The following is a 26,116-nucleotide window of genomic DNA, read 5'->3' on the forward strand; positions in this document are numbered from 1 at the left end:
TATAATGTAGAAAGGCACTTCTATCACATATTTAAATTTGGTAAAAATGATTTTATTATGGTCCTGTTCTAAAACTTTCAATCACATTTAACACAAATAATAACAGGCCTACATATCATATTGTTGAATTCAGTGTTTTGTTCTTTCCTTTACTTTTATGGAGGGCTTGGTGTTTATTCCTGTGTTTCAAGCATAAATGACTTACAAAACATATTCAAATAAAAATCAAGCTGATGTTTTGTGAATTGGACCCACTGTTTTAAATAAATTAACTTACTGTTACAAACCTGTTTTAAGACAAAGGATTGTGTACATTAAAATGCAAGCATCTGCACAACCACACGTTGATTGGCTATAATACATTTAATGTTACTTTTATTAATAAAAACAAGATTTGTACAAGTTAAGGGCGAAGCAGTTACATCATTTATGATTTAAAATAAAAAAAACACATCTTCTCCATTTCTTCCCTAAAAGAAAATAACAGCTTATTCAACATGCACTTCAGTGAAACCTGTGTTAAAGTCAACCAATCTGGAAAATATGCCACCAGTTTTAAACAGTTATATTTAATGTAAGACAACATATACAATAACACCATTAGTATTCAAATGTCTTTCCAGATACACAGTGGAGTGTCAACTATCTGAAGCTCGATTTCACAAACTGTTGGTTATCAGAGCAAATCCCAGCTAGCTCATACTGTGTTTGCCCATAAATAAATAGCTGAGGTGTATTTATATTTTTGAAATTGCCTGCTGCATCATACAGTAAATGTCTGCATTGCTGTGACATTAATAGCAGTGTTTTTCAGGAGCAAAGTATAGTTCTGGTTTAGTGTGCACTGTAATATAATATTTACTCACACTCCAGCACTTCATCTTAAATGCTACTGTAGCTGTAGGTACAAGAATGCTAAATGTGTGCAGTTTTGCAATACATACAGGGCAAATTAGAAATATATTGATATCGTTAGGGTTTTATATAGTACATACAAAAACTCTGAATGGATATACTTTGGATAATTGATACTTCTCTGTAAACAGGTTTCACAGCTGGCAAATAAACACTTCAGTAGCTGTAGTAAATCAATAGTCTTAAGTGCTGGTGCTAGTGTACAGTTTATTTATATGGTCCCTATATGTATGGTTCCTTCACAAACCATGTCATTCCACAGCCCGTGTTAAAATGAGGCTAAACTCATCTAAAGGAAGTATTGCAGATATTATAAAGCTTGCAAGGTTTTCAGGCAGGAAATCTATAGTATCATTAATACAAGTGCCCAGTACATTCATTGGTCAAGTTACAAGCCAATTACTGGCAAGTTCCCATCAGCCTCAGTCCTGCCGTCCTTTCAAATTACCACCTCACTCCCCAACCATTACCACCTCACTCCCCAACCACCACCACCTCACTCCCAGCCTTGTCTGGAGCATACAATGCTCCTATTTTTTGTTCACCAAGATGAACACGTCACATAAATTTATTATTTTATTGTTCGTTTTTTTAGCAGGCGGTTCAGTGTTTTTGGAAATCTGTAAGATTTTGTATTATAATAAAGGTGGTTATTTAACATAAGTTTGTCCTGACTCCCACTACAACTACAACTACAACTACAACTGTTTAAATAACATACCTGTATTTTTTAATTTTCATTGTTAACATCCTCAGAACTTTTTACACTTATAACTTTAAACTCTGTTTCAAAGCTCTTTTCAAAATGGCCACTCTAGCACACTGGGGTTTGAGATCCATCCTCTAAATCACTGCAGGAAGAACAAAAAAAAAAAAAAAACATAACAACAAGTGCTCTGGCTGTTCTGTTCCTTATTGCTGTGTTACCTGTTTGACAATGTGGGCAATAATCTCAGTGCACTAGAGCAGCCATTTTGAACAGAGCTTAAAACAGAGTTGAAAGCTATGTGTAAAAAGTTGTCAGGATGTTAAAAATGAAAAGAAAAAGTAGGTATATTATTTAAACAGTTGTAGCAACATGTGGGGACTTGTAATGCTATATTTTTCGGAACCCCGCTACTTACTCTTTAAAGTCATTTTCAAAACACACTGTCAAAATTGTGAGGAACCCTTTATCGGCAAATAAGACAGGGTTGATGAAATCCCTGCACTGAAAAGCTCAACTCCCACCAGCAGGCGGAATAGGAGGAACCTGTCCATCCAGCAGGCTCTGGCAACTACGGGGTTAATATTCCGTGGGAGCCGGCTCCCCTGGTGGAGGGGAACAATATACACCTGGGTCCAATCCCAGGTAAATGGGTAGGAGGCGGAACTAAGGTGTACGAAAGGGGCAGTGTTCCTGAGACCAGGAGATAGAAGGCTACATGCGCTGTGCACACTAAACCTTTGTCACTTAAATCCCTGCAGAATAAACAGGTACGCGGTGCTCCAGACCTTCGAGCTTACCTACCCTCCAGACAATCGAAGAGCAGTAACTACCCTGCAGCAACCTTACTGGGACTGAATCAACAACTGAGCTGTTTTTTGAGACTGATCGCCATCGCAGGCAACCACCTTATCGACAACTTTTCACACTGTATCAATCTGTTGACAATCACACCACCAAAGACCCAACGTCTCAGCTGTTGTTTGAAAGCAACTGACTTATTGTCTTGAATAGCAACCATGTTAAAGAACAGAGGTCTGCCACTCTCACCCCACCCTGCCCTCGATGAAACTGTATTGAGCAGCACATTCCCATCTCTCTACATTGTGTTAGCAGGTGCATTCTCAATGTTTTCTATAATATCTGATTCATATTAATACATCTCTAGTAAATTATTCACGTTATTAGCACATCGTAACTCCAATGCCACCAGTGTTACAAACTACAATAAAAAATATTTAAAGTCTATAATATGGAGGAGACATAACATCTTCATAATAAGTCCTATGCAACCCCTTGGAGGGTCCCTACTACTTTCACAAATTACATTTGCTTATCATTAAATAATTGGCACTTCTCTAAGCTTTTTCCATTTTTTTTTACATTAATGTTCAGAATGAAATACAACCAACTTGAGTGCTTAATAGACATCGGGCTAGATTCTCAAAGTTATTTACTCCAAATTATCATTGGCAGTACATTTTCTTCTGAAAAGACAAAACACCATTTACAATTCTTAAACAAACAAGAAACGCTACATAAGTAATTACAAGCTGTTAAGCTAAACTGAGTCATTTATATCTGTTTTGGTAACTTTATTAGGTGTGATTTCCCTTTCTGAAAAAAGCTCACAATGATTATGACTAAATGAGAATCGAGAAAAGTTTTACCAATAAAACAGTCCAGTCTGCTCTCAAACACTGTCTTCTACTAGTGTTTATACTTTAAATAAATTGAGTTTCCTCTGTCCTTGGTCCAGTGCGAGTTTCAGAGAACGACACAGGGTCAAACAGGCTGAGATGACCTGCTCTCCCCACTCATGTCCGATTCACTATCTTCCAGGTATATGAGGTTCTCCTCCTGTCTAAGATGGAGGACAGTCCTGTTGGTGTCCTGCTGCACATGGCTACAAGGCACCTGGGGTACAAAAACCAGGCCTTTCCTGTCCCTCTGCAAATTGCAAGCTTCCTCAGACACTACACTTTCTCCTTGTGAAATAAGAAGAGAGGGTTTTGTAAAACAACGATTTAAAACGTCATTATTCATTATGTTTTCACACTGCTGCCGTAATGAAATTCAGAGCACCTCTTTTGTTTTAAGGTATAATTTTGTTTTTTATATACAAGTTTGGATTTAAAGCAGATAATTATCTATTTCTAATGGTGTAGAGCAACCCTGGTCCTGGAGAGTTATGGGGTCTTCTGGTTTTTCATTTCAACCAAGCTCAGTTACTTAATTGAACCAATTATTGGCTTAATTAGTCAAGATTAACAGGTGTTCCAGATCTTTAGCCACTGATGAAGTAGACACCTATAAAAGCTGCAGGATTGGGTTTCTCAAGGACCAGGGTTGGGGACCCCTGGTGTAGAAAAACATGTTATTGAATCTAGTACCCTGCAACTGATTTTTTGCTGACAGGTCATACATTTATTGACAGTTTAAAATATAGGAAATGAAATACAAATTCAATTGGGTTTTTAACAAGGACCAATGAAAAAGTAACAAACTAAAAAAATATATAGCTAGCTCTGTGCATATCAGCTCACCTGTCTCTGAGGAGCAGGAATGGTAAACCCGTCTTCTGTTACAACCAACCACGTGGATAACTTTGCCGTCTCTTCTTGAGCCATGTTCTAGGACAACATAGAACTGAAAAGCAGGAGACAGGACGAAGCTGTTAGAAGAGAGCAAGCACACACACACACACACACACATACATACATATACTGTATATATATATATATATATATATATATATATATATATATATATATATATATATATATAGAACTGCCAATGCTAAGTCATATCCACTGAAGCAAAAATAATCGTACAAAACATATGCTTGAAAAAGGTGATTTTTACTTTCATACATGGTTTTGTTTGAAAAATATGACGTCTTGTAAATGAACAATAAAAAACTAGTGGGATTTTTTTTTTTTAACAATTACAAATTGTTCAAGTATTATTACTTTAAAAAACAGATCCTGTAATTTCTGGTAATTCTCTCTGGGAAAGGTATTGAAATATTTAATCCTATGAGCCACCCACATGACAGAACCAGTTATAGAAAGTCTGTTTGGTATTAAACAAGTGGTCAAGAAAGGTCAGTCTTACAGAAATATATACATTTCTTTCCCCTAAAAAACACACAGTGCATGGATTATTCAGAATTATAAAATGGCTTGGATAAATTAAGTGCTGTGATTGGCTGAACAAGATCACATGACCGTGTGGTAATATTTGTCTTACCGCACGGCTATGACACCATAGACCAACTTACTTACCTGATCTATTAATATTACTACGCCTTAATAGTAACAATTATCTAAACAGTGTTTCTGTAGGTAAAAATGTCAACATACAACTGAAACACAATTTAAATCACTCAACAAGCTGTTTTTTGTTTTCATCTGTGTCACTAAGAATTACAGAAAAATTGACAATAATACAAACGTATTCTAAAGAAACCACTGCTTTGTTTTTTTAAATCCCATACTGTTTAAATATTTCAATAAATTAGATATTCTTCATACACATGTCATTGTAACCGAGTTCTGCAAGAGCAGGATTTTCAAAATAAGCCAGCGAGTGGCGCAATCCACCATCTAAAACGATATTTGTGCCGGCTACTTATATTTAAAAATATTACGATTATTTTCGGGTACTATTGTACTTATGAGATATTGGGTGAGTCATGTCATCTATACAGCCTGTATCCCTTTAAAAAGAAAGGCATGCTGGGACATCAGCTGAGCACTTGTCAGCTGACGGCAGAAGACAAATGAGAGAGGGAGATCTGAGGAGGAGGAAGAAGAGAAAGTTTGGAGAGGAGGTATGACACAGGCCAGTTTTTGGGATGGAACCACATAACAGTCTTGCGTTTTGATTGGTCCTTGTCCGTCAAAGGAATATGACATCAACACGAGTGGGAAAGCTTAGAGGCATTTTAACATTGTAATCGGAGCGGGAGAGAGAGAGATAGACATACTTTCCAGAACTTTTCAATTAAAATATAATATGGTATTTTGCTGTACTAATGTAACAAACTATGGGTGATTATTACTTGATATAAATTGTCATGTTATGCACGAATGTAAAAATTGGCTTTCTGTGGTGATGTACTTTTTTCTTTCAAATAGCACATATCTTTAATCGTTCGCATGATTTACTTTAATTGGAAATAGATATCCTGCCCGCTATTACAGTTTTGTTACAGGATATATTAGTTTATCTCTAATGTAATTTAATCACAGTTTTACATATAGACGTCCCTGTTCTCAGGCTATGTCCCAAATTCAAGTTTTCCCAACTCGTGTTGACGTCACATCCCTTCAATAGACAAGAACCAATCAAAACAGTGATATTCTCTCTTTACCTGAAACATGGTTTGGACCGAATGACAACGTTTCCCTGATTGCGAGAAATTTCTCGTGACTGAGCTGTTAAGAACATCATAACCCTAGATCTTAGTATTTCTGATCATCTTGCCTTTCTTTTTGAGGTGAATCTGCCAGTATCTACAAAGACTGTGGACCATACATTTAAATCCCGGGTAATTAATTATTCAACTGCTGTTAATCTTTCTGTTGTCTTGAGCTCATTACCACGCTCTGAGTCCTCATCAGTAGATGAGCCAGTTAATACCTACAACACCACCTTGACTGGTATCTTAGATACTGTAGCGCCAATCAAAACTCAGAGAAAAAAAAAGCTCACCATGGTTCAATGATACAACTCATAAGATGAAATATGAGGGTCGTAAACTAGAACAGAGATAGCGTGGAAAGGCATGGAAGGGCCACCTGGTTAAATATAGGAAGGCTCTGGCATTGGCTAGATAATGATATTATTCAAATTTAATTGAAACAAATAAAAATAATCCTAGATTTCTTTTTGCTACCCTAAATACATTAATTAATCCTTCCCCTAATAGTCCTACCCTTGACATTGGCTCCTCTCACAGCTGCAATGACTTCTTACATTTCTTTAAAAAATAAAATACTAGACGTCAGAAATGAGATTCCACAGACACCTTGTATTAAGGAGGACTCCAGCACAATTTTACTAACTACACCTAATAAGGCTACTATCGGGGCTTTTTCTTTGATTACCTTACCTTACTATCTTTTTACCATTTGAGATATATAGCCAAACTTAGATCAATTATTTCCGTATCTGATGCCAAGAGACTAATGCATGCCTTTGTTTCATCTAGAATTGATTATTGTAATGTACTTTTTTCTGGTGTCCCAAAACATGCAGCTTGTTCAGAATTCCGCAGCTAGAATTCTGACTAAAACCAGGAAAAGTGAACATATTACCCCTGTTTTGGCCTCTTTACACTGGCTCCCTGTGCAGTATAGAATTGATTTTAAGATTTTGCTGTTAACTTACAAGGCTCTGAATGGATTAGCACATAGTTATTTGCAGGAGTTACTGACCCTGTATCTTCCAAACCATACTCTGAGATCACAGGATGCGGGGCTGCTGGTTATTCCTAGGGTCAACAAAAGCAACACGGGAGGTAGGGCTTTTTCTTGAGCTCCTAAATTATGGAATGCTCTGCCTTCGTTTGTCAGGGAAACTGGGACCGTTACAGTTTTCAAGTCAAGACTAAAAACGCACTTTTATAAAATGGCTTTCTTATATTGGTGGGTTTTAATGTAACTTTTAATGTTGCTGCTTTTGTATTCTGTGTATATTGTTTAAATCTGTTATTTAAATGGTCTGATTGTGGCAGTTGTATGTGTGACATGCTATACAAATGTATTGTGGTTTGTCCTTTTTTTCTGTTATGTTCTGTATAGTGCTTTGCAATACTTTTGTATAAAAAGCGCTATATAAATGCAATAAATAAATAAAAATAAATAAATAGCCTAAGCCTTAATTCCCAGTGTGTTGTATAAATCCTACATTACAAATATTCTCATCTATGTATTTAAATATATTGATTTATTTGAGACTAATGCAAAATAAATAATAATTCATAAATAGATGGGTCACCTTGGATAAAGTCAGCAGCTAAATAAATAATAATAGTAATAATAATATGTCATCAAGTTACCCATTACAGTATGCAACAAGACAGTAACACTATTCAACTAAAATGAGGGATACTAACTTATTTATGAATAGCTTCAGTTTCAACCGATAACAAATGAAATAGAAAGGATAATCTCTGAAAGACAATATTTAAACTATTGTTGATTATATATGGAGGTTTACTGCATTGTTTCATAGTAAATTATCTGTGCGCTCAACTTCTTTAGAATGTAGGCTTTGCTTACATTCCAGTTTGTTTACAGCTTCCAAAGGTAATTTTTAGAAGGGTGGTCCCAATGTTTTGCACACTACTCTGTATAACTGGTGTGATTTAAAGCATTACAGGTATATTTAAGTTGAGTGAAAGAATATTTTGCATCAGATATTTCATCAATTTTCTGAGCAAATGCCAGGTCTTTTATTGCAGGGGCCTTGCTGCTCCAAAAGTCCATTTCTCTTCTTGTTGATGTTGCCTTGCTGTGAGCAATGCTGAAATAAAGCTCCTTCATTGCAGTAAAGGAGTACTTTGTCAGACACTACAAGCAGACCACTACTAGTCTAGCACATGCTTAAACCAGGCAAAAATGTGTCAGAATGCACTGTTTTTATCCTTTTTTTTCACAATTTTCCCAGTGGGAGGGTCAACATGAAATTGAGTTATTGGAAAAGCCTCAGTCAACATCAGTTATGCTACCAAAGAGGCCATATGGTCCTCTATAGTGGAGAAAGTCAGTGCTGTTGGTGTTACCAGGAGGACAGTCAACCGGGTGATAACTCCTTACCACCGCATCCTATGGCATCCCAAACAAAGTGGCCCTGGGTTTGAATATGCAGGGTCTTCTCTATCTTGCCCTTCTCCTCCGAAGATTTTCCTGTCTCTCCTCAACAAGAGCCAACCATCACTGCATTAGGAAGTGTACCATAGCAGCCATCCTGAGGCCAATGACAGGTCTCTGAAAGCGTGTGGTTTTATACAGCTCTTAATTACTCACTTCTACAATGGTTTGCACCTTGTAAGAGGAGGTGCAAAGTTTTTGGAGGGTCAGCAACTGCCCAAGTGCAAGGCAAAATCCTTACATCTCATTATAATGTTTGCACCCGCTTAATATTACAGATCCCTGCCAAATTCCATGCTCTTATCTTCATTTGAATACATTTCAATATAATTTAATGATGGCAAAGTGCTTATTTGATACCAGGTGCAGAACGGCAGGTGAAAAACATTCTTTACACACGCCGAATTTTTAGTGGCCGCTAAAGTCCCACTTTTTTTTACGGCAGCTAAACATGGTTTGCATGTGCAAAACGCAGATTTTGGCCACAACATGGATGTTTTGAAGCCGCAAATCACTTTTCACTTATCCTTACATCAGCCCCAGTGTTTCATTAAAAAAAAAAAATGTTGTCTGTGTATTTAGCTCAGGTGATAAGCAGTTAGGACGTAATCCAAGACAAACAGAAATAACACTGCGAGACAAGTTTAGGCATCACTGCAACAGTTTCATATGACAAATATTGGTAACATTTTCAATTAAACATCCCAAGTAAGTATTATGTATTGTTTAATAGCTACCAGAAAGATCAATGACATCACTTCAATACTGCTTACAGAGGTATTCAGGATTGATTGTTGAAAATGTTGTGATGATGATAATTAAAGGTATTATTTTACCTAACAGAGAGTAAAATGGAGGGTTATATTGTTGGACAGTGTGTTTTTGTAATACAGGCAGAATTCCTGTAATTATTTTATTTCATACACTTACAATATATAAAATATGGATGCAATAAGGGTAAATGTAAATACTTGTAAATAAGGTACCGGTAATAAAATTATCTACATTTCACGGTTAGCTTTGAATGATGTACTGTATCAGGAACCATTTATTTATTTATTATATTTATTTTTTCATTTGTTTGTTTGGATACAGTCAGTCTATCAATCATTTAACCTTTTTCAATGTGTGCAGTAGTTTTTATAATATATTCAACACATTTAGAAATATTAAAAGTAAAACCGACTAGTATTTTGAGATGTAACATTTCGTTTCAGGGGTTTCCTGTTTTGTTGTTATTAATATTTACTGAAAGGTTTTGATCCACACTTTTGCTGTCACAAAATAAAGAAACAAAAGGAAACTTCATGCATGCATGCATCCACCATCATGCCAGGACCAAGTTTTTCCAGTCTTTCTAAATAGAAGGTAAAATAAAAAAGCAACATGAACCTCTATGAAAAAAATGTGGACTACTGTATAATGTTCAACACAAAGCACTTACATAGTCCTGCACATACAAAACAGTATGTACACAAAATCTGGGCTTCATTTTCACTGAAAACCAGTGCTTGCCTACCCCGTTTCTCTGTGTAATTACCTGTTGCCTGCTGCTGATTGAAGCTTCGGTTATGCTGTTGTCACTGCTGCAGGTCTCACTCATCTCATCAGCATACTGACTCTTCATTGGGTACTTCTTAGACCTGCATCAAAAACAATTACGGCAGGAAATCACAAAATGGCATCCCATTAACATAAACATCAATAATTTATAATTTGGAGGCCAATATATACTGTGTATATATACTGTATATATATATATATATATATGCAAGTGTGTCATCAACTGTGCCACCATCACTCATTTTAAATTGTTGTGACAAAACCATAAGAAACTGGGCATGCCACATAATACATCTGTTTATTATTATTATAAAAGTCTGGATGTAGTTTGTCATAACATAAATACACACATACAATTGGCTTTATGAAAGCTGTGTATTTTTGATTGTGTATGGCCCTATATCCTTTTGAGCAAACCTAGAATGCATTATATGTACTCTGAACAAAAATGGATTGTATTTTCACATGACTCAAAGTAAATCAAGCAAGCAATTTTAGGAAATATAAATCTCAAGATCCACCACCTTGTACTACCAGTCAAGCGAGAAAGGTAATTTACAGGATAAATATTGGTAACCATGCCTCGGTTAAATAAGGTTATAGACCAATGGGTCCATTTTTAGGTGCAGAAATGACCTAGTTATATCTGTAATTGCTGTAGTACAAGCCAAATCAAGCATGTAATTGAAAGCGTACACTTCCACTAGGAAGTAACAAGGTTGCATTGATCTCAACTGCTTTGTAAGTCAAAAGAGCAAATTCAACGCAGTGTGACGGAATAAGAAAAACGGGTGCAAAGGGAATCATGTACTTAAACAGCAGAAGTATATTGAGTTTAAAATCTCTCAAACCATTCATTTGTACATTTTTTTGGTGATCTGTTAGTAAAGCTGTTACACACCTGATCTTAGTTATCACTGTCAGCAACCTACATTACATGGCCCTTTGCGTTTGTACCCTTTCATAAACATGTGCAGATGTACAGCTAAGCATACAATAATACCTATGATCTCATGCACTATGGATTTCCAGTTTGTTTAATCTTTTGTTGCAACACAGTTCTGTCTTGTGCTGTATTTGTTTTTCTTTTTTTTTTTACATTACTAAGGAGCTTGGAACATGGATTTCAGAATGTGGAACACAAAAGATAATGTACCTGTTTGTTCTTTTTTATAAGACATTTTGTAGGACTGACATATATAATCTTCTTAACCAACCAAGCTGTTAAAAATAAACATTTACACAGGACCGGGATGGTTTTTTTAGCTGTATTTCCAAGACGCCCACAGACGTTGATCTTGTCAGCTACATCATTGTTAATAGACATGCATTAGTATAAGCCAATGGGATTTTATGGAGCCTCACCGATTTACATCAATGTAAGCCACAAATTTGATCTCTGTCTGTCGTACATCAAGAAAAAGAACATTTTCACTTTATAAAAATGGAGAGCTTGAATGTATTGGATTAATGTATAACTAGTCACTGCCATTGCTGTGGTGGTGGCCCTCAGGGAGCTATTGTGCTCATCTGTGTTGCTAGAGGGGGAAAAGGGCACACTCCTATTACAGTGCTTGTTACAAGAACTGAATAATGAGAAGATTATTCTTCCTCTGACAATCTATAGGGATACACTTAAATATTCACAGAGCTACAGACTGGAACTATACAAAGAGAAATGGAAAACAGAAGTGTCTAGAGAGAGTACAAGAGTTTGTTTCAGACAAAAAAACAAACCAAGGCTGATTAAATTCAACATTTTTATGAAAGCAAAAGTCTGTGGAGAATACTGAATACACAGACTGCATTCGTTTCAACTCCCCATATTCTCACTAGGTAGATATTTACTGATGTGTTCACAGACAAAATGAAGGAATATGGGTCAGTCGGTCACAAATCGGGTATGCTTTTATTTTGAACCACATTTGGTAAAATGTGACCTTGCAAAATATTATCTCTGTAGTATTTATAAAGCAATTCAGAATGCGGTTACTTTAGTTTATAACTTGCTCTTTAACCTATTACTACACATTGGGCCCTATTTAGCAAATATGTGTGCAGCCGCTATCACCAGGGCAAAAATGACTGCGTTTGCGAAGTGCTGCGATAGCGCACGAAAACGTGATTTAGAAGTCGGGTCATGCCTGGGCTAACGCACATCAAATCGCGAATCACAGTAGGGGGGGGGGGGGGGGGGGTAAGGTTACAACCAATAAGGATTCAACATTCCCTTAAGAGGACCTGTGCGTCTGCGATAATTGGACTCTTTGGAGAGTCAAATTAAACCTACTAAAAACTCAATGTGTGCAAAAGAACAAAAAATCACATATTAGAACAACCAGTTAGATTACAGCTAGAGAAACTAGAGCCAACTGCCAAGTGTTTGGGGGTGACGTTCCAACAGAATATGACTTGGACAAAACACATAGATGACATTGAAACCCGGGCCAGGAAAAGACTTAACAATCAATTGCCTGCGAGTATGAAGGAGCGAGACTTTTTGATTTTTAACTTTTTGGGAGAGAGAGTTAATAAAAAGAGTCTTTTTAATCGCTATTAAAACCAGCCCTGGTGTCCTGCCTCCTCTGCACCGCCACTGGAAACCCAGCACACAGTCGCTACATTGTTGTCAGCAGTGGAGGCGAGGCAGGTACCCTGACACACACTTGGAAGCTGGCAGGGGAGAGTGTAGAAACTAGACTCGCCCAAATAATTGGCACAGGCAAAACCAGATTCGCCCAACATCGATTCTGAAGTGTTGGACGAAACTAGAGTCGCCCTGATTAGCCCCGAAATTCTGTAAAAACTGTTGAAAAAACATGTTTTGCCTAGTCATCTTTTTCAAGTTCTGTGCAATCTAGATTCGCCCAATTGGACGCGGGTGAGTGCCCTAAAAAGTGGTAACTTCAGGATTCGCCCAGAAGCCCCTGGCGAAACTAGATTGGTCAGGGCAAAACTAGACTCGCCAGCCCTCCGGGTTTCACCCATAACACACACACACACACACACACACACACACATATATATATATATATATATATATATATATATATATATATATTATCATTTTTCCCCAAAAAACTTTAAACTGCTCCTGTTCGCACACGGTTTAACCAATCAATATAAAAAATTGCACTCCTGCGTCTACCAGGAAGGAAAAGGAACTGGTGAACCTTTGCATATGTCACCAGCGACCAAACCCGCTTCAAGTTTGCAAAGCAGAAGTTGCTGTGATAAATTTTACTTTTTACAAAATGACTGCAACCAAATTCGCCAAAACACACCCAAACATCAAACTGCATCTGTTTGCAAACGGTTTAAACAAATAACTCCTAACTTGGTAGGCATCACCCTGGGGACAATGGAATTAAAATATGGCAAAATGGTGTTCTTTTGTAAAACAAGATGGCGGCCAGACCTATGTTTCGTTCATAAATTTAAAGCCACTTCAGTTGAACACGGTTTAGTTGATTAACTCCAAAGTTGACAAGCACCATTCTTGTGTCAATACAATTGACTTTTTCAAAAATTGTGTTTGTGCATAAAGCAAGCTGGGCGCCTGATGCATTTTTTTTAAAAACCTTTGAAAATCTTCGGTCAAACTAGCTTATAACTCACAAAGTGCAGATAGGTTAATGGTTACTATGGAGCACATATAGGAAACCATATGTGCTCTATTTGTATGTTGCTATACTGCTTTATTTTTAAACAGGGGCTACAACAGCAGAAGTTTGCCTCACCTGTAGCAGTACGTCACGCAGGCTCCTATAGACAAGAGTACGATCAGTATGATCATGCAGACTGCAACAGTAAGGTTGCGCCTCTTCTCCTCTTCCTCTTGTTGCAACTCCCACCACTCCAAGTCACTGTACTGGCACCGTTCCCCCATGTAGCCTGTCACACAGCTGTCAATACACAACATGCATTTCATCAACACACAATTATATACTTACCGGTTGTATTTATCTATAACACTGGCTGAGCATTAACTATGAGGGGAAAACAATACACCTAGAGGTGTATAATCATCTGCTAATGAAAGAAAAATAAAAAGGTTAAACTAATCTGATGGCTAAAAACTATTCACAATACAGGATCAAAACAAACCAAAGAACTGATGGTACCTCAGTGCCCCCAAGTGTTTGTCTTCCAAAATGCTGAAAAATAAGCACATTCAGCAGTTCCTACTGTAATACTGTGCTCATAATTATGGAGGATAACAGGGTAGCAGTAAATGTCAAGAATGGATTGGGTAACCTAAGTTAAATAATAATAACCTGAACAGTAATAAGATGATTCACCCACAGAGAAAAGGTTACTCATTTGGAGCAGGTTATGGAATATGAAATGCTGTTTGGTGCCTTTGTCTGCTTGAGTTTATGTTAAACTGACAAGGAATAACATCATAAATGTCAGGGTTGTCATTTTTCTAAGATAACAATGCCTTGCATATTTTAATAAACAAGGTGTGTTGAAATGCATTGCCGAAGTGGGTGTGTAAGAGTCATACACAAACATTTTCATAGTAATGTAAATGTCAGTAAATGTCAGTTCCATGCATGAATGGATCTGAATTCGATTTAAAAAAAAAAAACACTCTCTATACAATTTGCTGTCTGATATGTTCATTTTGAAATTGACATTCTGTGTTGTGTTTGGTTTTGTCTTCGACCACAGTGATAATACTCCTCTGTTGTTTGCTTTAGGCACCAGTGGTATGGCATAAGCAGCCTTCTAAAACAGCAAACAAAACAATTGCTGAACTGCTGCACCACCTACTGGAATTTGATATTCCCTGTCTTTGGCTCCCAGAATAAGCAAACCAGGATTACAGTTTTCCCTCTAGCAGAAATCAAGGCTACAAGACAAAGAAAGCGAATTTACGTGCCAGCCTTTTGCATTTCAGAAAAGTATTCAAGGTTAAAGCTGGAAAAAAGACTAATTATGCATTATGAATTCAGTAAACCTTGAACAATTAAAATGCTTCAATGCCTATGAATAATAACAAAATGGTGCAAAAACTGAAACATTCTTTATTTATTTTTGACAGTTGTATGCCTTGTTTTTCTTCTCCTGACCTCACAGGTAGAAGCATGGGAGCATTACCGGATCATTACTTTCCACTTATACCAACGCAAAGTAATTACCTTAACTAGGTTTCAGATAACACAATAGCAAGGTTTTAAAAGACCTGAGGCAAATGGACAACCTGATCCTATCAGTACATTCCAGGGTAAAAAGCCCCAATGGCGACAATTTACAGTAATTAGGCTGATTAGCTGCCTCTTTTATAGGTTTGTCGCAGCAGGTACAATATATCCTGATGCAAAAATTGCAACTTGTCAAGGGAAGCTGAGAGTGCAGATAATGGCCTGCTTTGTTGAATCTAGAAATCACGGATTACCTGCAAAGCCTTGTGTACTATTTGTGGAATAATGATGGCTTTAGAAAAAAGAAAAAATCTAATTTAGTAAAACTTGTGAATAGTGAATGACTTGGAAAAAGAAACTAAACATCCATTCCATGTTTTAAGGTGATAAAGCATGTGGAAACACTCATTTGAAAGCCATGTATCCTTAACAAAATCAGTATTGTATGAAATAGTATGAACATTGTACCAAAAGTACATTAGGCCAGAGTATCAAGGGATATGTGCATTTAGTACTGTATTTCAGACATTTTTTACATTTTGGGCCTGATTTACAAAGCTTTTTACCAGTGAAAATGTTCACCTCATATATGCACCTTGGAAAGTAAGTTGTGTTTCTGAAAGGGTAATCCACCCACTAATCAAATACGTCAGCAGTTTCCAAACTGTGGTGCGCGTACCCCAAGGGGACAAATTGTGTAATGGCGCAACATTTTGGGGCTTTTTTGCATTTTCATAAGACTTGCCATACTCAGGCAAAGCTTTAAAATGCATTGGGAATTCCTTTAAATTTCTGCTATGAAATGGAACGTGACGCTAGTTAGTCTCAGAAACAAAAATAGAGGCTGTGCGGTGCAAGACAATCACGCAGCTGCGGGACACTTGTGTTCACCATCCTGGCGCACACATTTATTGCAAACCTCTAAGATAACAAAGATACTGTACACAGAGACAATGACATACAGAGCCCTTACCACCATTCACCGTACAACTCAAATTATATGTATTATATTTAGGACTTCTGTTTTTTTTTTTATTAATTTCATTTTTCGGTGCTCATTTTTAGCTATTTTTGAGTTTTATGTAAACCGTTTTTTTTCCGGGCTTTTTATATACTGTATAAAATTATTGTTTTCGGTTACTTTCCAAAATGCTTGGACATTTTTTTCTGTCAAAAAATGAATAGTAACTTGACAGTACTTGCACACTTAAATTGTACCTTCTTTCCTTTTCTGTCTTCCACAACTAAATCCTTATGGTCACGGGCACATTCTTCTGGGGTTTTTGTGTCCAGGCATTTTTTTACATTTCGCCACAATTTGCCATTCTGTTTTAAATCCTCCATATCTTAACAATAATGCAGCTTTAAATCCTCTGAACAAGCCTCCATTCCTAGTTGTAATCTCATTTTAAATCTCGCAAGCGGAGTCTCCAATAGAAATGTAGGAATTTGCTGCCACTCAGTAGTTGGGATGGGTTTAAAGTATTCAGAACGAAAATGAGAATCCCTAATTATATTATTATAGTCATTTATATTGTATGTATTATATTGTTTATGTGTATTATGAAAGCATATGTTAAAAATAACATTAAAATATAAACCTGTATGCTGATACGTAGACAGTTGATAGGTCTGGAAGGGGGTACGTGGCAATCAAAAGATTGGAAACCGCTGAAATACGTAATCACTGTTCCTTTAAATAGCCCTCTCGTCTACGCCTCCTTGTCGTTTCTTTGTTTTGGCCTCCTCCTCCCCTGCCTCCACCTTGCAGCGCGCCTTGTCTAGAGGGAAGGTGGCCCAGAGTGCCACATCCTGTCCGCTGGCATTCGTTGTCATCAATCAATATACTGTACATTACATCATAGTTTGGCCAGCATATAGGGGCAGCTATCGAGCGCCAATGGAGGCCATGGGCCAAATTATATTACATTTCGTTATGGGCATGGTCATTTGTCAAAATGCAATAAAGAATTGTTCATCTGAAATCTTGTGGAAGTCTCCTTTCTGAATAGGCTGTTTCTCACCAGTGTAATATTAACAGTTTGTTTTACCTGGTGTAAATGTTCCTTAGTAAATCTTTCTCTTTGTATTTTGACCAAATGCTGATAAAAGCAAGAATATAAAGCAGGCTATGTGCAGGCCTAGCCTTCTTGTCATTACACACCAATGCACTGTGGAATCTGAAGTTCAGACACTTCTTAAGCAGTTATTTGCTAAAAGCCCATGCAACAACGATTTGATAATGACAATCAAGATTACTAATACTTTGCAATATTAGATACAGTGGGGTCTCTAGGGGGTGAGGCCACAGTTAAACACATGGGTACAGTAACACCACCAGATACTTGCTTGCATGCGTAGGATCCAAGCTCCGGAATGTGGAAGCACACTGCTCCATGGAGACAGTAGTCCTCGTATGAAGACGGGCAGTCCTCCAGGTGATCATTGCGCCAGTGGGTGGTAGTTTCAGAGGAGCTGCTAGTCCTCATCATAGTGGTAGGAGCAACCACACCTGCAATACCAACAACAGAAACATTTGGATTGGAACTTGCATTAATACAGCACTATAACACTGAGCAACTGTCTGCTGTGGAATATGGTAATAATTACAAATAAATGGGTACAAACACACCAGTTAAAAAACAAATTAGCAGTAATGTTATTATTATCATTCCAGGACTGTGTAGTGGTACAACTCACCTTCACAGATGAAGCCTGATCCAGAATACCCAGTCCTACATGTGCAGGTGTAGTTTCCCTCTGTATTGGCACAATCGGCATGTTTATCACAGCTGTGGCTCTCAAACTTACACTCATCGATATCTGCCAAAACAAATAGCGAGCTTCACTCACGTCACAAACAACCATTTTATTTCTAATTAACAACTCCTCTACATATTGCAATGATTTCATTACAAATTAACAGTAAAAAAAATCTGCCTAATTAGTAGTTTTTTTAGTTTGTATTTTCTTCTCTCACATTTCCTTTTTTCTTTATTTTCTTTCTCTGTCACCTTTACTAAATGACAAGTAAAATGACATTATGCATTTTTACAACCTTTAGAAACCCTTCATGGATAAACTCTTCATGGACTTCTCCCGGAGAAGTAGAGGGTATACAGGATGAGAAAGGAACAAAACATATCAACAGCAGTGGTGCTTTTTATTTATTTTTACTGTCCAGAAACAGAATTTTTCAGTAAAATAAACAAGACTATATTGATAATAATATTAAAATCAATAACCTACGCAGGTAGTGAGCAAAGTGACCTGAAAGCTGTGCTGACAGTTACAGAAGTATGGAGGGTGAGACGTCTACAATAAGGAAAAGAGGCCACACACTAATATTGTAATATTATATTTAATAGATTCGTTTGCAGATTACAGCTGACAAAGCCATGTTTTAGAGCATATGTGGTATTCCTTACCCGAGCAATACAAGCCATCCCCGCTGTAGCCGGCATGGCACCTGCAGACATAGCTACCCTCTGTGTTAATGCAGTCTGCAAGCTGCATGCTGCACAGAGCAATGCCAACAGCACATTCATCAATGTCTGCAAAGCAAACACAGAAATAGGGGGTTGCTAACATAATAAATGTGCGCTATTTAAATGGCATAGAAGTGCAGTTTTATGCACAGTTTCTTTTCTATTTGGAAAGAAAGTTCACGGTCACGACTCATTGGGAAAAACAGTAATATCTCTGCCTTTACTGGCAACAGAAGAATCTGAATTTATTTCGAGAATGTAGGGAGTTTCCGTATTCTGGGCCACCTCACATGCTGACACTAGTTTCGCTCATGTGTACTGCTGAATTCAGCAGCAGGCATGGAACTGTAATGACTGTTAGTCTGCAACTGCTACAGTGGTTCTGTTACTAACAGATTAAATTGGTCATAAATTCTCAAAAAGAATATGTTTAAAAAAAACGTGAATATTTGTGTCTGTGTCCTTCTTACGCCTTGTACGCCCAAAGAAGCAGTATGTGAAGTTTATATTTATGTTACAATTGTTTTTAAAAAGGTTTTAAGTGTTGGTAATTGAAATACATGAACAATCAAACCTGCATTAAAGACCACCTGTATAGAAGAACTACCTGTTTATACTGATAATGTTGATAAATCCTACATTTATTATACTACATCATACTTTGTATTATTTATCTATTTGTATACAATGAAATCAGGATAAGGTCTTGTTTTCACAATGATTTCATTTAACAACAGTACACAGGCTTTTTAAAAGCCTCATATGTAAGCAGTCCACCCAATAAATGATAAGATGTAAATTATATATATACACACACACACACACACACACACACACACACACACACACATACATATACATATACATGAAAAAGCCAAACAAAGCCAAACGCAACAAAAGCCAGATAGCGCATTACGTTCTGAGTTTAATGTGCCATATACACATACTGCCTCATCATACCTTATTTAAAAGGTCATGGTATCTTCTTCATTTCTTCAAGCACAGTGGATTCATATTTAATAATGGAACACATTAAAACTAACGACAACGATAATATTTTTGTTTTTCACTTCAAATATGTTTTCCAATCAAAAACAAACAAACATTAAATTCATAGGTTACCGTTAAACTGTCGATAATGATTTTTTTAAAATTTGTAGCTCTTTAAATTAGACAAGATAATACATTTGTGAAAACCAGAAGTGCAGTAGATATTTGCAGGGATTAATAGATCAACAAGTATCCTAGAAGTTTTACCATTGCATGCTTTGCCATCGCCGGTTAATCCTTCCAAACATTGACAAACAGCGCCCCCTTGTGCTGGGACACACTGAGCATTAACATCACATTCAAGAGCAGAGCAATCATCCTGATCTGCAAGGGGGGAAATGCACTCATGTAAATCATGTCTTACAAATAAAGGACCAGAGACCAGAGACATGTAATAAGAACAGTAAATAAAATATGTTTTCATATATTTTATAGTGATAATAATATTATATAAAGAATGTACAAGCAAATCTATTTCGAATAATCAATAAATATATCAGAAATATATATATATATATATATATATATATATATATATATATAGTTTAGACAATAAAGCACACAAATGCCTCCAGTCAAAATTCTACAGCATATTTACATTCCAGAAAACCATCTTACTATTTCTTTTTTTTTTTTAATGCCCTGGCCAACATAGGTCTAACATAATGGGCCCTATTTTGAAGCACATGCAAAGGCATGAGAGGAATATAGAGAAGATTACATTGTAAAACACTACCCAGAACAATTAATTAACCACTACTTCCTATAACTAAGATTTTCTAGACAGTTTTATGCAGTTAGAATTGTTCAGTATAAGGTCCAATGGGTTGAATCGGTTTGGAACAAATGAGGACATCTGATATTGCAACCAATATTCATTCAAAATGAATTGTGTTGCATCTGCTGAAACAGGTTGTTTAATCTGACCTACAAATATTGATATAAGAATGTACCTGATACCATTATCTCTGCCACCTGGATGCTTTTTGGCTGCTCTTCTTTTTGTACAGCAGCCTCCTCAGTGGCTGCTGATGGGCTGGGATGAGCCAGTGGAATGCTTTCATCTCTTAATGTTGTGTTTGACATCAAGAGCTGACTGTGAGAAAGGGTTGTACGAGACACTGCCAAGAAATGTGTGAAACAACAATATAGCACTCGTTAAAAGCTAAACTTTACTTCTATCAAATTTCAACGTACAGACTGGTTTGCAATTGTTGTAGGTGTGGTTTCTTCAGGGCTTTTTGCATAGAGCAAATATCCCCCAGTGACAGTATTATCAATGACATACCTTAAATCTGTCTGCAGTATTACAAAACACCCAACCTCTTGTGAAGTTTTACAACACCAGAACCACCCAGAAGATAAGCTTCTACCCACCTGGAGTTGTCAAGGCAATGCTGACTGGGTGGCAGACTCCACCATCAGCATGCTTTACAAAGCCCTTGTGACACAAGCAACGAGCAACTCCAAAACTGTTCTCACAAAATTGACTACAGCCACCATTTTCATACAGGCAGGGATCAGCACCTGTTGTGAAAACCAGGAAATGAACAGCTTCAGCACAACAATCTCATACTGTATGTAACTATCAAGAAGTCCTAATAGGACTGTTCTGCTTTCCTTACAGCCTCCTTGACTTGTATCATGTGTTGATTTATTTAAATAAGGTGTTTTGGAATTTCTAAAGCAATACATCTAGATTTTCAGTCTTTGTGTGTCTGATAGACCATTTTTTATCTACCCCCCGATACTGGTACTGTTCTTAACAGGAGTCATTTGTCTGTTTGTTTGGCTAGCAGTAAAGCTCCACATAGTGGACACATTTTAATTGACACTTTTACAACTGACAGTTAACAGATTGTGCTTCAAATGTAGTATTTTTAACTATGAAACCCGGTCACCTGTATATTGTATTTAGTACAGTACAATATTATACTGCACATTAATTCTCTTTGAGAAATAAATATTAATAAACCACAATGAAAGATGTATTGATCTGTGAGAAATCCTTAACTATAATGCTAAAGGTTTCATTTATATTTTATCTATATTGGCCTGAGAACCTAGTTTACCAGCACCTACATTTCAATGAAGCCCTGACGTTATGAAAAGAGCTATGGACAGACCTGGTTTGGCTAATGGGTGAACAACAACCAAGGAGGAGGGTCTTAGCGTATTCCCTCGAAGGCGCACCCGGTTTTGCCCTGTCCACTTGTCAACCCTCATGACGGACGGCTTCCCCCAATCAGTGAACCAAACGTGATCTTCAAACACGGCTACATCGAAAGGGCGTCCTGGAAAGAAGAGGGTGAGAAAGCTGTTTCTTCCAAGGCACTTTGGAATTTATCTTTTTTTATCAAACACTGAACCAGTATATAGCTGACAAAAACAATGCCAAAAGCCTCACCTACTTCGTTCTTTGTCAGGATCTGACGGTTGGAGCCATCCAGATCTGCCACTTCGATGACAGATCGCTTGGCATCACACCAGTACAGCTTGTCTGCCAGGTAGTCTATGGTGATTCCGCTCGGTGAAACAAGGTTGGTGTTGGCAATAACCAGTCGGACGCCACCTTCCAAGGAAGAGCTTTCTATACAAGGCTTTTCACCCCAGTCTGTCCAGAACAGCTTCCTTCAATTATAATGCATTATGTGGTGTAGCCCAGTTAAAGACAACTAGGAGACATGTTTATGTAACCCCACGGAATAGTGATTTTCTTCAAATATAATATTACAGAGTTCAAATTAATGACAACTTTTATTTATTTTCAACTTCAGGAAGAGAATAAACAAGAAACACTCAAATGAACAGTTGTGTTACCCTATTTCTATTACAAAAGCACATGTTATTACCTGGGACCTGGGCTTATAGCCGCTCCCTCTTTGTGGAACTTTAAATCCAGGCTTACTACCCACCTGTATGAACACATTTTATGAAATTTGCCATTATCCGGTCATTATCTCTTTATGATTTGCACTGTAACAAGATGCTGTAAATTAAATTTCACTGTATTTTTTCTTTCTGTCCTTGACAGATGGTCCAAGGAATGATTTAGGTCATCTTGCACTGAGTCACTACTTTTCTCCTCTTAACCCTGCCTGGCCTGGCACCGAGCAGGTGTCCGCCGAGGTGCAATCATACTTCCATCCCGCAGCTGGCACTAATAACAAAGTTAACACGTTGCTTGCTTTGAGCAATTGCCTCAAGTAAAATATCAGACTAGCATTCTTGCTAAACAGGACTGACAGATTTGAAGTGAAAGCCTTCTGATGTGTTTTTTTTCTTCTTCTGACTGTATACTTCTTATTATTTGAATGCAACCATTCTAGACCAAGTGAGTCAAAAGGTGAAAAATGTAGGTTCTTTAATTTGTATATCAATATAAAGTAAACATGGAGAGAGATTCAAACTTTAACCTCAAATACGTGTAAAGTAATTCCTGACTCCTCCTCTGCTGAGGCAGTCTTCACAAAAGGTCAGCAGCAGCTAGTGTCCATGGTTTTGATTGGTTGAGCTGGCCACCATTGTACTAGATATTAATTGGTGGGATGTCATTGGATTTGCACATTTGGAAGGGATTCTGAAGTGTAATTAAAAAGATTTGCTAATTAAAGTTATTTCTATCTTCACAACAGATAATCTTTTCCATCTGCACAAGAAAATTAAATCATGCCATGAGCCAGTAGCCACCACTGTGTTCTATATGTTTTAGTCCCAACTCTTCTTTGATGATATGTTCATTTCACCCAAATAAATATTACATTCGCCCCTCAGCACATCTCTAAAGCTAAGTTCAAATGTAATAAGAAAGGTACAAGGTCTTACTTTGCCAGTGGGTGCACAGCTATTCCTCTTGGCTTGTTAACCCCCTCACTGATGATCACTTCTCTGTGAACCCCATTTAGGTCACTTCTTTCAATTCTGGACAACCTGAATAAAGCATTTAGCAACAATTAACAACAGACATGTTTATAATGTACACATTTCTATAGCAACAAAAATACCATTAACTCCAAGCCTATATACTGAGAGTATGACCTTTTTTTTGGGGGGGGGGGGGGGATACAGATGGTCTTCAAGACTGCTGTTCAAAATTGTTTAATTACAAATATATATTTTTATTTCTTGTTCTTTTAAAATATGCATAAACTATTTTTTTGTAAAGTTGACAATTGAAGAGGCCACCTACTATGAAGGTACTATGAGATCTTTCCATGTCTTCTTGGAGATAACATAGTGTAATAAAATCTCAGCTCATTGAATTGAATGGAAAGGCAAGGGCTGGACACGCTCCGGTAACCCCATCGTTCAAATATGAACATCTTACCATTCAACTAAAGACCAAGCTCTGCAAGAGACAATTACGTGCTTATGTGAGTATTATTAGCCTATCAGACGCTAGGAGGAGTTCCATTCCAATAGTGATGTCAAAATCTGGACATTAGGGGTAAATAAATAATTTGCTAGCAAAATTTACCTGGTTTCGTTTGAGCAATACAGTTTTTTTGAGCTCTGCTACCATACTGCTACCTCCAATAGTCTAAAGGTCTTGAGGTATTTTATTCACAATGATAACCATTACACTTGTTTTGTAACATGTTTTTTAATACACAACAATCAGGTATCTGTATTAATGCCAGACATGGGCTTCCACAGTCAAAAAGGATTATTATGCAACTTAATTGAAGACATCAAAGTAGATTTAATTCAAAACATGTGCTCAGATCCAAGGTATGTATTTTTACTGCTCCAGGCTTCAAAACTGTGCCTGTTTTTCGGTTTGTACATGTGACACATAACAGCGACTAAAAATGAGGTGCAATGGAAGCTCTGGCACCTGCTGATTATGGTCTCTATCTTCAAGATGTTAGATCGTCCTTCATTTTAATGGGAATGCCTATAAAACAATACCTGATCAGTTGTTATTGCTTCAAGATTGCAGTACCAAATAATGATATAATTACCTGAGTTAAGAGTTGCAACTCTTAAGCACAGCATGAGGTTAATATAATTCTCGCTCTCCAATCCTGACACTACAAATTGTCCTTAGTCTAGACATTGAATCTGTATTTATCTGTGGTGATTTCTTTGCTACTGAGGTTTAATATAAATGTTCATCTGAGATAGATTTATGACACCATTTACAGGCCCTTACATGATATCTTAAAGGTAATAAGATAGATACTACATATTTATTTGTAATGTTATTGGAATCTCCTAGATTTCAGTTACAACATAATTATACAGTGTATATATGGCACATTAGTCTGTACTTCACATAATGCAGCCATTCCTAGCATGTATTTTGTGAAACCAAAAATAATAATGTATTTACATTACTTGGAGAAAAGGTATTACAAGCAAATTGGTTCTCCAGCTCATTGAATCTTCCACATCTCTACCCAGGAAGACTTACCCTTGGTCAGTCCAGTACAGTTTACAGTTAATCCAGTCCACAGCTAGTCCTTCTCTTCCACATCTCTACCCAGGAAGACTTACCCTCGGTCAGTCCAGTACAGTTTACGGTTAATCCAGTCCACAGCTAGCCCTTCAGGATAATCCAGGTCTTCACGCAGCAGCACCTCACGTTCACTCCCGTCCAGGTTAGCTCTTTCCAGCCACTTCAGGCCTGTGTGCGCAAAATAAACCTGGAATAAAAAAACAGCTAAACTTCACTGAAGAGGCTCTTGCTCATCATTAAGGCTTTACACATGTGCTGTAAATACAGGGACAATATGGGAGCACTCAGTAGCAGAATGAGTCTTAACAACAGTGCTATGGTGGAAAGACTGCATTTCAGTCAGGCAAATTGTCACTTATGAAGAGAAACCAGCGTGCAGCCTAGAGAGATAGTGTACAAACAAGTGTTTGTTATGAGTATAGCACAGAGATAGAGATTTGTTTTAGAAATGGCAAGATACATGTTACTAGTATGACTTTGTTGTTTCTACAATCACAGATTCTGACTTAATGTTTTTTTGCAGAACAAAAACTCACTGTCTTCATGAAAACCGATATATGTCATAGTGTAACTGCTGTGTATAGCATGAAATGATCAATTATCAGCTCAGCACCACAAAACAAAAACGTCCTGCCTATAAAACAGGTAAGGACTAAAGACAAAGGGGTTAAAATCTGTGTTCCCTACCACCGACTTAATGTATGTATGTGTTTGACCTCAGAGCCGTCACTTCCTTGTGCCTCCATTCTATACAGCAAACAGATTGTAGCAGGACTCAAAAATTAGATGTTTAATCTGAGATGGGCAATGCCAGATGAACTAACACAGTCTGATGCAAATCTTAATCAGATTGTTTATTTCTTTTAGATGCACAATTCTTGGGTTTCAGACTTCCTAGCGTG

At 37.2% G+C, this 26,116-nt stretch overlaps 1 protein-coding gene across 2 annotated transcripts in view; it reads right to left on the bottom strand.

Annotated features, from left to right (window-relative positions):
* Positions 1 to 348: 348 nt before the first annotated feature.
* LOC117408408 (pro-epidermal growth factor-like) overlaps positions 349 to 26,116 on the bottom strand; it is a 48,130-nt gene continuing 22,362 nt past the window's right edge. For both annotated transcript variants that reach the window (XM_034013368.3, XM_034013370.3), the window contains 14 exons: positions 25,253 to 25,401; positions 23,579 to 23,683; positions 22,161 to 22,384; positions 21,880 to 22,047; positions 21,131 to 21,280; positions 20,707 to 20,874; positions 19,961 to 20,077; positions 18,644 to 18,769; positions 17,916 to 18,038; positions 17,565 to 17,727; positions 13,806 to 13,970; positions 10,043 to 10,145; positions 4,168 to 4,270; positions 349 to 3,609 (listed from right to left, as the gene is read on the bottom strand). In XM_034013368.3, coding sequence (XP_033869259.1) covers positions 3,407 to 3,609; positions 4,168 to 4,270; positions 10,043 to 10,145; positions 13,806 to 13,970; positions 17,565 to 17,727; positions 17,916 to 18,038; positions 18,644 to 18,769; positions 19,961 to 20,077; positions 20,707 to 20,874; positions 21,131 to 21,280; positions 21,880 to 22,047; positions 22,161 to 22,384; positions 23,579 to 23,683; positions 25,253 to 25,401 — 2,067 coding nt within the window. In that variant the 3' untranslated portion in view covers positions 349 to 3,406. The remainder of the gene's footprint in view (positions 3,610 to 4,167; positions 4,271 to 10,042; positions 10,146 to 13,805; positions 13,971 to 17,564; positions 17,728 to 17,915; positions 18,039 to 18,643; positions 18,770 to 19,960; positions 20,078 to 20,706; positions 20,875 to 21,130; positions 21,281 to 21,879; positions 22,048 to 22,160; positions 22,385 to 23,578; positions 23,684 to 25,252; positions 25,402 to 26,116) is intronic.

The sequence above is a fragment of the Acipenser ruthenus genome, chromosome 2, assembly GCF_902713425.1.
Source record: "Acipenser ruthenus chromosome 2, fAciRut3.2 maternal haplotype, whole genome shotgun sequence".
Lineage (NCBI taxonomy): Eukaryota > Metazoa > Chordata > Actinopteri > Acipenseriformes > Acipenseridae > Acipenser > Acipenser ruthenus.